Below are 12,866 nucleotides of genomic sequence, written 5' to 3' on the forward strand. Positions count from 1 at the left end.
TACAACTCCTCCCTTGGAGGGTCAGACACCCTGAGCCAATAGGCTGGTCCTGGACTTATTTCCAGCCATAATTTACATATTACTATTTAATTATTTATGGTTTTATTAATTTAATTATTTATGGTGCAACTGTAACGAAAAACCAATTTCCCCCGGGATCAATAAAGCATGACTATGACTAATTCAAAAATACATATCTTCACATATGAATTACAAGTAAAAAGCTGCTCTGTTCCTTGCCTGTGAGACCATTTCATAAAATCATAATTGAGCTGTTTTTAAGCTCAACTCCACATTCAAACCTACCCACAATAATCTTTCATCCCCATCTTTATCAAGGATTGGCCTACCTCTACAAGTGACTATGGAGAGGATGGTTCTTCTTATGGGAGTATATAGAACTAGGAGTCACTGCTCAAAAAAAGGACATCCATTTAGGTCTTGAGTCTTTGGATCTACCTTTCTTTTAGAGTACCACATTTACTCTGACAAAATGTGTTTAAATTTAAAAGTAACAGAGAGGATATGTTTGAAATCAGCATGACAAAGGCACATTAAGTAAACACTGATGACAAATAAATGCAGTATGCTGTCCGATAGAATGTGTCACATTCAATTAATATCAAAGTCAATAACAAGCCAACTGCTGGGCATCAGAAAGTTTTGAGTGACCGGTTATTATCATCAGCATTATGAAAGTCTGAAGTTTACATTGTTTATTGTTTACTTATTCATTCTAAAGTATACAAGACCCTTGGTTTACTAAATAGAAGCATAATGACAAATATAACTCACAAAAACAGATCATGACAAATATTAATATTTTAATATGAAACCCAACCAGCCTTCAACCTGCCCACTTGTGAACTGAACAGAAGGAGAGCAAGGAGTGAGGTCCCAGGAGGCAGGATGAGACTGGCCACTTCTGAATTAAAACAGAAACAGACATTGCCACAATCATTTAGCAGATGGAGGGAGAAACAGATTCAACATTTTATATCAATGACTCCACCACAGAACTTCTGATTGAACCTGAGTTTCAGTTTTAACAATGACTTGTGAGGTTTCTCTGGTCCTGGGAAATATGGCACCTAGTGAGAATCAGCTTTACTATCAATGATGTGAGATTTGTTGTTTGGCAGCAGCAGTAAAACAAAAAGACAGATGACAGAAATAAATAAACAGTACAAAAACTGATGCAGTGTTCATGGTAGATGGTATCTGATGGTGGAGTGGCAGAAGCTGCTCTTGAATCATTGAATATGGGTCTTTAAGTTTCTATGCCTCTGCCCTGGTGCAGCAGGGAAATGCAGCAATAATGTCAGTCTGCAGGTTTCTGCTCCAACTCTAAATTAGCCCTTTAAACACATAATTGCACATAATTTGGAGCCTTATGTTTTAGATTTTCAAACACAACTGCTCAAGGAAGGCCATTAAACAAATATAGAATTATATTGTTTTTTATAATGCTTTTTTAAAAAAAGTTATTTTTATTGAGGGAATGACACAATACAGAATACGTAATGCAATACATTTTCGTCCATTTTGCTTTTATATCTTACCCCTAAACAAAACTCCCCTCACCCGCCCTCCCCGAACATACCACGGCAGCTAATATGTTTACAATGCAACACTTCACAAATACAAGTACAGACATTTCACAGCCATACCCTCACATTCCTTCAAGACGAAGGCCCACACACATCCACAACACGTCAGATGATCCAGAATACACTCATATTACAATGCATCAACCACCCTATGAGGTAAACCATATGTGTGTTAAAAGGGGGCAAATCCCCAAGTACAATCAAATGCCCTCAACTGGTAGGTAATTCCTTAAGACTGTCAAAATATTACAAGAAAAGTCCCCATTTCAAATAGAACTTTTTCCACAGACCACCTCAGAGGAAATTTAATCTTTTCTAGTTTCAGAAAAAACATTACGTCCTCTAACCAAGCAGCAGCAGATGGGGGAGTGGCAGATTTCCAGACCAGCAAGATTCTCCTACAGGCCAAAAGCGATGTAAATGCAATGATATCCGACTGGCTTGCATTTAAACCCAAAGCATCATCTGCCACACCAAATACAGCTATGAGCGGGTAAGATCTCAGTGTCACCCCCAAAACCTCACTGATAATTTTAACAATCAGTGCCCAATAACCGGTTTCTTATAATTCTGATAGAATATTATAATCTAAGAGAGAATGCAAGCTTCATTTTGCATCACTTCCAGTTAGTTACTTCAAAACTGTTAAAAGCAGACTATGCTTTGAAGATTTATAAACACAGTCTACTGTACTGCTTCCAACATAACTATGGTCATCATTCCAACAGAGCAGTCGTTAAGACTGCATCTAGATATGTCATGTGTCGGATGAAAATCCCTCAGCAAATTCACACACTTCTGTTGCTCTGACTAGAGCAGCATGATATTTCAGATTTTGAAAACATCACCTTCCCTCAGACTATTCTTACTTTCATAAACAGAGAATTAATTGTTCCCAGGATGTCAGTGAATACCTTTGCTGTGGGCTCCCAGTAATTTCAGACTTGTAATAAATTAACTTTCAAGAATAGATGACCTAAATGAGGAACTGGAGGGATGGGTTAGTAAATTTTCTGATGACACAAAGGTTGGGGGTGTTGTGGATAGTGTGGAGGGCTGTCAGATGTTACAGGGGACATCAATAGGATGCAAAACTGGGCTGAGAAGTGGCAGATGGAGTTCAACCCAGATAAGTACAGAACAGAACAGAATAGCACAGCACAGTACAGGCCCTTCGGCCCACAATGTTGTGCCGACCCTCAAACCCTGCCTCCCCTATAAGCCCCCACCTTAAATTCCTCCATATACCTGTCTAGTAGTCTCTTAAACTTCACTAGTGTATCTGCCTCCACCACTGACTCAGGCAATGCATTCCACGCACTAACCACTCTCTGAGTAAAAAACCTTCCTCTAATATCCCCCTTGAACTTCCCACCCCTTACCTTAAAGCCATGTCTTCTTGTATTGAGTAGTGGTGCCCTGGGGAAGAGGCGCTGGCTATAAGTGTGAGGTGATTCATTTTGGTAGGTCAAATATAATGGCAGAATATAGTATTAATGGTAAGACTCTTGGCACTCTGGAGGATCAGAGGGATCTTAGGGTCCGAGTCCATAGGACACTCAAAGCTGCTGCGCAGGTTGACTCTGTGGTTAAGAAGACATATGGTGCATTGGCCTTCATCAACCGTGGAATTGAATTTAGGAGCCGAGAGGTAATGTTACAGCTTTATAGGACCCTGGTCAGACCCCACTTGGAGTACTGTGCTCAGTTCTGGTCACCTCACTACAGGAAGGACGTGGAAACTATAGAAAGGGCGCAGAGGAGATTTACAAGGATGTTGCCTGGATTGGGGAGCATGCCTTATGAGAATAGGTTGAGTGAACTCGGCCTTTTCTCCTTGGAGTGATGGAGGATGAGAGGTAAGAGGTCTATAAGATGATGAGAGGCATTGATTGTGTGGATAGTCAGAGACTTTTTCCCAGGGCTGAAATGGCTAACACAAGAGGGCACAGTTTTAAGGTGCTTGGAAGTAGGTACAGAGGAAATGTCAGGGGTAAAATTTTTTATGTAGAGGGTGGTGAGTGTGTGGAATGGGCTGCTGGCGATGGTGGTGGAGGCGGATACAATAGGGTCTTTTAAGAGACTTTTGGATAGATACATGGAGCTTAGAAAAATAGAGGGCTATGGGTAACACTAGGTAATTTCTAAAGTAAGTACATGTTCGGCACAGCATTGTGGGCCGAAGGGCCTGTATTCTGCTGTAGGTTTTCTATTTTTTTTTCGAATAAGGTAGGAGTGCAGTCTTCTAAAAGCCTGTTAAGAGGGCAAGCAAGCAGCACTGCCATCTTTAACTGCAAACTTTTAACAAATCTAATTTAATCTTTAGACATACACAAAGTTTACTGAATTGACAGTTTTTTTCTTCTTGCACGCACTTTTCATCAGTGTGATTATCAGTATAACCACACAGACATAGTAGTAGTAAAATACATGTGAATTTTTATAACAAAATACTGACTGCACATAACTGCAAACTCAAAATTTACCTGTTATATCAAAACTATCAACATCCACCATTATCATTTTGTGAAAATAGCAGTAATTTCCAGAGAGAACATTTGCACACCTAAATAGAGAAATATATAAGTTTCTGCCAGCGATTCCTTGCTAATCCAGAGAATGCACCGTTTTATAGCAACCTCCAGCATAAAGAAAGGAAATTAGTAAGCTGGTATTTACAAACTATTCTTGTTGCTATACACCCTGAAAATATTACACTTTGCTGTATACAACTGAGTTTCTAATGATAGATTAGACTTACCTAAATTTCTCATTAAAATAAATCTAATTCTGTCTACTTAAGACTCCAATTTCCTTAGGTAAATATTCAAACATAAAATACCTTAAATTCTTTTAATTAGCTTTAAAATAATGATTAAGGAAGTTCAGATTCTATTTTAAATCTATGCATATACTTTAACTTTACACTTTAAAATTCTCTGTCTAAATATCCTTTAAACATTGCAATGAACTTGCCTTCTGCCACTTTCTCTGACAGCATGTTCTATGTGCAAACCACCTTTCATATGAAGAACCTATCATGCAGATCAGTGCTAAATGCACTCACTTTAAACCAATACCCTATAGTTTTGTATTCCCCTAATGTGGAGAAGAAAAAGTGTGTGACCATTCACCTTATCTACGCCCCTCATGCTTTTTATAAGTTCATCCCCCCATCCACCTGTGCTCCAGTGAAAACAGTCGCAGCCCATCCGGTCTCTCCTCATAACTCAAACTCTCCAGTCCTAGTAACAAGCTTATGAATCTTTTCTACATGCAATACTCAAAAGGCACTCTCACGTGCATCTTGCTACAGCCCATGACATCCCAGCTCTTGTATTCAATGCCCTGACCAACGAAGGCAAGTGTGGAAAAAAATCCTGTTTAATTATTTCTTTTGGTGAGGTCCAGCAACTGCTCATAATATATGATGCATTTAATAAAATGATAGGATTAAATTATTTGAATGAACATTTTTCCATAAAACTTACATTAAAAAAATTTGTCTTGTTCCTCTCATAAAAGAGTCCTTGTGCTGGCATATGCTTCAACTGTTGCCATGGAACAGTGACGCCTAGCAACACATCTCGAGCCCAGTTCAAATTCTGCAGAAAAACCAAAATGATGCAAGTTACAAATCAAGTGATTTAAAGATAACTAGAGACTTTGCCTAAAAGTGGCACCTGATTAAAAAAAATGTCGATAGCATTAAAAAGGAATACATAATGAGATAAAGTAAAAAAGCTGTGTCCTGTGGCTTCCAGTGTTCAGCCATTCCCAAACAATTCTCATCCGGACTTAGCTGGACACACGTTTGGAAGTATTTTAATGGTGTTCTTAATTAAACTGTGAAATTTTGTTCAGACTTAATTTTTTAAAATCACTTGCTGAAGTTATTTAAATTGCTGTTAATAGGTTTTAATTGTCATGTCAATACATTTTAAAATAGTGGATCTTAAGTTTCCTTCCTTCAAGTCAAACAAAACTCCATTAATCCAGCAGGCATTAAAGACTAGCTTTAAATATTAGCTTAATTTGTCGCATGTAGATGGAAACATGCTGCATAGTGGAAGTGCATCCACCACCAACAGAGCCCAAGGATTGTGCTGGGAGCATCTTGCAGGTGTGGCTATGCTTCCAGGGCCAACATAGCATACCTACAACTCACTAGCATTAACTCATGTCTTTGGAATGTAGGAGGAAACCAGAGCAACTAGAGGAAACCTACGTGGTCATGAGAAGAATATACAAACTGCTTACAGCCAGTCGCAGAAATTGATCATGGGTGCTATAAAGCATTGCACTAATTGCTGCACTACCATGCTGCCAGACTAGCAAATTCTCCAGACTGTTGATTTTATTAATTTCCTTTTAAATTGTATTCAGCTCTCCAATATAATAATTTTTCCTTATAAACCTAGCCATTTTCCAAGAGTGCAGAAACCAGGACCCCATGCATCGGAGGAAATGAAGAAAACACAAGCCAGGTGCTAAATTCTTGAGATTTCCAAACAATCAGCAGAAAATCAATAGTTTCACTGTACTATAAATCTGTGTTTATGCGCAAATCCTTATTTGCACTATATAAATACTAGTTTTAAAATTGAACATTTTACTTCCTGGTTTGCTGTCATATAACTCAGATGATTTAATAAGACAAAGAGTCCACACCACTGCTGCCTTCCTTCAGGCTATCTGGGAACCAGGCCTCTGGACTCCATCAATCAAGGCCACTTCCCACTGAAACTTCACTGCGCCTTGCTGTGACTCTGAACTGCTAACAGCCAGTATGCTTTTGGCCAAGTATAACGCAGTGAGCTCACCTAATCGACAATCAACTGAGTCAAAGTGTAATCACCAGAGAGCAGCAAACATTTCCAACCACGTTCTGCCAAAAGTGCCAATGGATAGTCCACCTGGGCTTCTGCCTGAGATCCCTACCATTCAATTTAATTCACTTCACATGAACCAGCTGAGATCACTGCAAACAGCAAAGGACCAGACAACATCCTGGCTGTAGCACTGAAGACTTGCTCCACTCCAACCAAACTGTTCCAGTGCAGTTACAACTCTGGTATCTGCTCAAAGCCAAAAACTGCACAGCATTGTCCTCTTCATAAAAAGTAGGGTAAACATAGGTGAACACGAGGAAATCTGCAGATGCTGGAAATTCAAGCAACACATCAAAATGCTGGTGGAACACAGCAGGCCAAACAGCATCCACAGGAAGAAGCACAGTCAACGTTTCCAGCCGAGACCCTTCGTTAGGGCTAACTGAAGGAAGAGCTAGTAAGAGATTTGAAAGTGGGAGGGGGAGGGGGAGATCCAAAATGATAGGAGAAGACAGGAGGGGGAGAGATGGATGTGGTAAACCGTATATATGTTGTAACTGGGTTAATTGTCTGGACATGCACCTCTGCTGACTGCCCCTGTGGCTCCTCCCACAGACCCCTGTATAAAGGTGATTCCGCATTGCCCCTCCCCCTCAGTCCGGGGGCAGACACTCACCATGGAGGTTGTATTGTACAGCGAATAAAAGCCTTTCAGTATTTTACCCAACTTCAGTCTTTTGGAGTTATTGAAGATGCTTCAATGGATCTAAGGGCTGGAAAGTTGATTGGCAAAAGAGATACAAGGCTGGAGAAGGGAGAGGATCATGGGACAGGAGGCCTAGGGACAAAGAAAGGGGGAGGGGAGCACCAGAGGAAGATGGAGAGCAGGCAAGGAGTTATTATGAGAGGGGCAGAGAGAGAAAAGAGAGAGAGAGAAAAAAAAGAAAGAAAGAAAGGAAGAAAATAAATAAATAAATAAACAAATAAATAAGGGATGGGGTACGAGAGGGAGGAGGGGCATTAACGGAAATTAGAGAAGTCAATGTTCATGCCATCAGGTTGGAGGCTACCCAGACGGAATAAAAGGTGTTGTTCCTCCAACCTGAGTGTGGCTTCATCTTGACAGTAGAGGAGGCCGTGTATAGACATATCAGAATGGGAATGGGATGTGGAATTAAAATGTGTGGCCACTGGGAGATCCTGCTTTCTCTGGCGGACAGAGTGTTGGTGTTCAGCGAAACTATCTCCCAGTCTGCGTTGGGTCTTGCCAATATATAGAAGGCCACACCGGGAGCACCGGACGCAGTATATCACCCCAGCCGACTCACAGGTGAAGCGTCGCCTCACCTGGAAGGACTGTCTGGGGCCCTGAATGGTGGTGAGGGAGGAAGTGTAAGGGTATGTGTTGCACTTGTTCCACATACAAGGATAAGTGCCAGGAGGGAGATCGGTGGGAAGGGATGGGGAGTTGCGTAGGGAGTGACCCTTGCGGAAAGGTGGGGGGGAGGGAAAGATGTGCTTGGTGGTGTGATCCCGTTGGAGGTGGCGGAAGTTACGGAGAATTATGTGTAATCCAACTAACCATGGACGGCCCAGGACGTGCGATAAATTAAGATAACATTTAAATCTTTAAGCAATCTGCATTTCCTTTCAAGTTGCACACTATCCTGACCTGGAAATATATTACCAGTTGTACACTATTACTAGATCTGCAACACTCTGGGAGTAACATTAACTAGGAGGACTGCAGCAGTTCAAAGTGGCAATTTGACCCCCCCACCACCCTCCTTTTCAAGGGTGATTAAGAAGGGATAAGGATGGATAATAAACACTGGCCTCACCAACGACATTCCTAAAGGAGACAGTAGGATCTGAGAGTATTATCCAAGTAGAATGCTGTATCTGTGATTTACTCAGAGCATAAGAAATATATTCATTCTAGTAAAGAATAAAACAGAAATAAGTGGAGATAATTGTGATTATCCAATGCATGTTCACAGATTGATTTCTGGCAGAGAGTACATTATCCAATAAACAAAAAATTAAGTAGACCCTTTACAGTTCATTAAAATAAAACCTGAAATATGAAAAACTCTTTTATATAACAATTACAGCACGGAAACAGGCCATCTCGGCCCTGCTAGACCGTGTCGAACTCCTACTCTCACCTAGTCCCACCATCGCTTTCAGAGTCAAAAACCATATCACAATTACAGCATGGAAACAGGCCATCTCGGCCCTACTAGTCCCGTGCCAAACTCTTACTCTCACCTAGTCCCACCATCACTTTCAGAGTCAAAAACCATATCACAATTACAGCACAGAAACAGGCCATCTCGGCCCTTCTAGTACGTGCTGAACTCCTACTCTCACCTAGTCCCACCATCGCTTTCAGAGTCAAAAACCATATAACAATTACAGCACGAAAACAGGCCATCTCGGCCCTGCTAGTCCGTGTCGAACTCCTACTCTCACCTAGTCCCACCATCGCTTTCAGAGTCAAAAACCATATAACAATTACAGCACGGAAACAGGCCATCTCGGCCCTGCTAGTCCGTGTCGAACTCCTACTCTCACCTAGTCCCACCATCACTTTCAGAGTCAAAAACCATATCACAATTACAGCACGGAAACAGGCCATCTCGGCCCTGCTAGACCGTGCCAAACTCTTACTCTCCAGAAACAGGCCATCTCGGCCCTGCTAGACCGTGTCGAACTCCTACTCTCACCTAGTCCCACCATCACTTTCAGAGTCAAAAACCATATCACAATTACAGCATGGAAACAGGCCATCTCGGCCCTGCTAGTCCCGTGCCAAACTCTTACTCTCACCTAGTCCCACCATCACTTTCAGAGTCAAAAACCATATCACAATTACAGCACAGAAACAGGCCATCTCGGCCCTTCTAGTACGTGCTGAACTCCTACTCTCACCTAGTCCCACCATCGCTTTCAGAGTCAAAAACCATACAACAATTACAGCACGAAAACAGGCCATCTCGGCCCTGCTAGTCCGTGTCGAACTCCTACTCTCACCTAGTCCCACCATCGCTTTCAGAGTCAAAAACCATATAACAATTACAGCACGGAAACAGGCCATCTCGGCCCTGCTAGTCCGTGTCGAACTCCTACTCTCACCTAGTCCCACCATCACTTTCAGAGTCAAAAACCATATCACAATTACAGCACAGAAACAGGCCATCTCGGCCCTTCTAGTACGTGCTGAACTCCTACTCTCACCTAGTCCCACCATCGCTTTCAGAGTCAAAAACCATACAACAATTACAGCACGAAAACAGGCCATCTCGGCCCTGCTAGTCCGTGTCGAACTCCTACTCTCACCTAGTCCCACCATCGCTTTCAGAGTCAAAAACCATATAACAATTACAGCACGGAAACAGGCCATCTCGGCCCTGCTAGTCCGTGCTGAACTCTTACTCTCACCTAGTCCCACAATCACTTTCAGAGTCAAAAACAGAGTGCTGAGGGGTTCAGTGGGTCAAGCAGCATCTGGGGTTGGGGAGAGATACCTAAAACAGGGGTAACATTCTCAAAGCAAAGGGGTCAGCCATTCAGAACACATGAGAAGAACTTTCTTCACCTGATGAATTTTTAGAAGTAAATTTCTGAATTCTCTTCCTTAAAGACAATGGAAGCTTAGTTGCTGAATGTAATCAAAACAGAAATGGATATACTTTTGGATATAAAATGAATCTAGAAGATGGGGTTAAGTCAAGAAAATTATGTTGCTGTTGGAAATGCTCAGCCATGGTCTCAATGAACCAGAGCACAGACGTTAAGTGTCCAAATAGCTGACTTCCATTTCTGTCTAAGTTCTTACTTGCAACAGTAGCACATCCCTTCCATTACCAATTTTTATCATTTAGAGTCATGACATGGGATACCAGCTGAGACCCAATTAATCTGGATTCTACTGCACTCCCATCAAATATACAGTGAACTGACTTTCAGAGTAGTTAGATAGATGATGTGGTTTAACTACAAGCATTCAAATGCCTCAAAAATACTTTATATATAGATACTTGAAGTTGCTCTGTACAAGTTGCACGGAAATCTTTAATTCCATGAAACAAGAGTATGTCACAATCAAATCCATTTCAATACAGTAATTACAAGTACTCATCAAGAATCTATTTTTGTGCTTTTTGACCCTCCTACTTCTAATACTTCAGCTTTGAAAAGAAAACTCCTGTAATGTTAGGAGAATTGGCTGAGAATTACCAGAAATTGCCAGGGTCCGGGATGTCTCTGACCGGGTGCACGACATCCTGGTACGAGAGGGAAAGCAACCAGAAGTCGTGATACATGTTGGGACCAATGTCGTAGGCAGGAAGAGGGATGAGGTCCTGAAGTGTGAGTTTCGGGAACTAGGCAGAAGGCTGAAGAACAGGACCTCAAGGGTGACGTTCTCAGGATTGCTGCCAGTGCTACGTGACAGTGATGGTAAGAATTGGAGGAGATGGCAGTTGAATGCGTGGCTGAGGAGTTGGTGCAGGGAGGAGGGTTTTAGATTTTTAGAACATTGGGATCTCTTCTGGAGAAGGTGGGACCTGTACAGATTGGATGGGTTGCACCTGAACTCGAGGGGGAGCAATATCCTTGCAGGTAGGTTTGCTAGCATGGTTCAGAAGGGTTTAAACTAATTTGCGAGGGGGATGGGACCCAGAGCGATAGAGCAGTGAAAGAAGTGCATGGAGTAAAGCCAGATCTAACATACAGAGAGGCTTTGAGGAAAGAGAAGCAGAATAAATGGTGTAAAGGCAGTAAGGTAGAAGGGCTGAAATGTGTGTACCTCAATGCAAGAAGCATCAGGAACAAAGGTGATGAACTGAGAGCTTGGATACATACATGGAATTATGATGTAGTGGCCATTACAGAGACTTGGCTGGCACCAGGGCAGGAATGGATTCTCAATATTCCTGCATTTCAGTGCTTTAAAAGGGATAGAGAGGGCGGAAAAAGGGGAGGAAAGGTGGCATTACTGGTGAGAGATACTATTACAGCTACAGAAAGAGTGGGTAATGTAGCAGGATCCTCTTTTGAGTCAATATGGGTGGAAGTCAAGGAACAGGAAGGGAGCAGTTACTCTACTGGGGGTATTCTATAGGCCCCCTGGTAGCAGCAGAGATACAGAGGAGCAGATTGGGAGGCAGATTTTGGAAAGGTGCAAAAATAACAGGGTTTTATCATGGGTGACTTTAACTTCCCTAATATTGATTGGCACCTGATTAGTTCCAAGGGTTTAGATGGGGCAGAATTTGTTAAGTGTGTCCAGGATGGATTCCTGTCACGGTATGTGGACAGGCCGACCAGGGGGAATGCCATACTAGATCTAGTACTAGGTCAGGTCACAGATCTCGTAGTGGGTGAGCATCTGGGGGACAGTGACCACCGCTCCCTGGCCTTTATAATTATCATGGAAAAGGACAGAATCAAAGAGGACAGGAAAATTTTTAATTGGGGAAAGGCAAATTATGAGGCTATAAGGCTAGAACTTGCAGGTGTGAATTGAGATGATGTTTTTGCAGGGAAATGTACTATGGACATGTGGTCGATGTTTAGAGATCTCTTGCGGGATGCAAGGGATAAATTTGTCCCGGTGAGGAAGATAAAGAATGGTAGGGTGAAGGAACCATGGGTGACAAGTGAGGTGGAAAATCTAGTCAGGAGGAAGAAGGCAGCATACATGAGGTTTAGGAAGCAAGGATCCGCTGGGTCTATTGAGGAATATAGGGAAGCAAGAAAGGAGCTTAAGAAGGGGCTGAGAAGAGCAAGAAGGGGGCATGAGAAGGCCTTGGCGAGTAGGGTAAAGGAAAACCCCAAGGCATTCTTCAATTATGTGAAGAAAAAAAGGATGACAGGAGTGAAGGTAGGACCGATTAGACACAAAGGTGGGAAGATGTGCCTGGAGGCTGTGGAAATGAGCGAGGTCCTCAATGAATGCTTATCTTCGGTATTCACCAATGAGAGGGAACTTGATGATGGTGAGGACAATATGAGTGAGGTTGATGTTCTGGAGCATGCTGATATTAAGGGAGAGGAGGTGTTGGAGTTGTTAAAATACATTAGGACGGATAAGTCCCCGGGGCCTGACGGAATATTCCCCAGGCTGCTCCACGAGGCGAGAGAAGAGATTGCTGAGCCTCTGGCTAGGATCTTTATGTCCTCGTTGTCCACGGGAATGGTACCGGAGGATTGGAGGGAGGCGAATGTTGTTCCCTTGTTCAAAAAAGGTAGTAGGGATAGTCCGGGTAATTATAGACCAGTGAGCCTTACGTCTGTGGTGGGAAAGCTGTTGGAAAAGATTCTTAGAGATAGGATTTATAGGCATTCAGAGAATCATGGTCTGATCAGGGACAGTCAGCATGGCTTTGTGAAGGGCAGATCGTGTCTAACAAGCCTG

At 42.4% G+C, this 12,866-nt stretch overlaps 1 protein-coding gene across 4 annotated transcripts in view; it reads right to left on the bottom strand.

The window, feature by feature from the left end:
* cabin1 (calcineurin binding protein 1) overlaps positions 1-12,866 on the bottom strand; it is a 693,325-nt gene that overhangs the window by 327,929 nt on the left and 352,530 nt on the right. For all 4 annotated transcript variants that reach the window (XM_063031768.1, XM_063031766.1, XM_063031767.1 and 1 more), the window contains exon 28: positions 5,102-5,215. In XM_063031768.1, the coding sequence (XP_062887838.1) occupies positions 5,102-5,215 (114 nt within the window). The remainder of the gene's footprint in view (positions 1-5,101; positions 5,216-12,866) is intronic.

The sequence above is a fragment of the Mobula hypostoma genome, chromosome 23 (genome assembly GCF_963921235.1).
Source record: "Mobula hypostoma chromosome 23, sMobHyp1.1, whole genome shotgun sequence".
In the NCBI taxonomy this organism is placed as follows: domain Eukaryota; kingdom Metazoa; phylum Chordata; class Chondrichthyes; order Myliobatiformes; family Myliobatidae; genus Mobula; species Mobula hypostoma.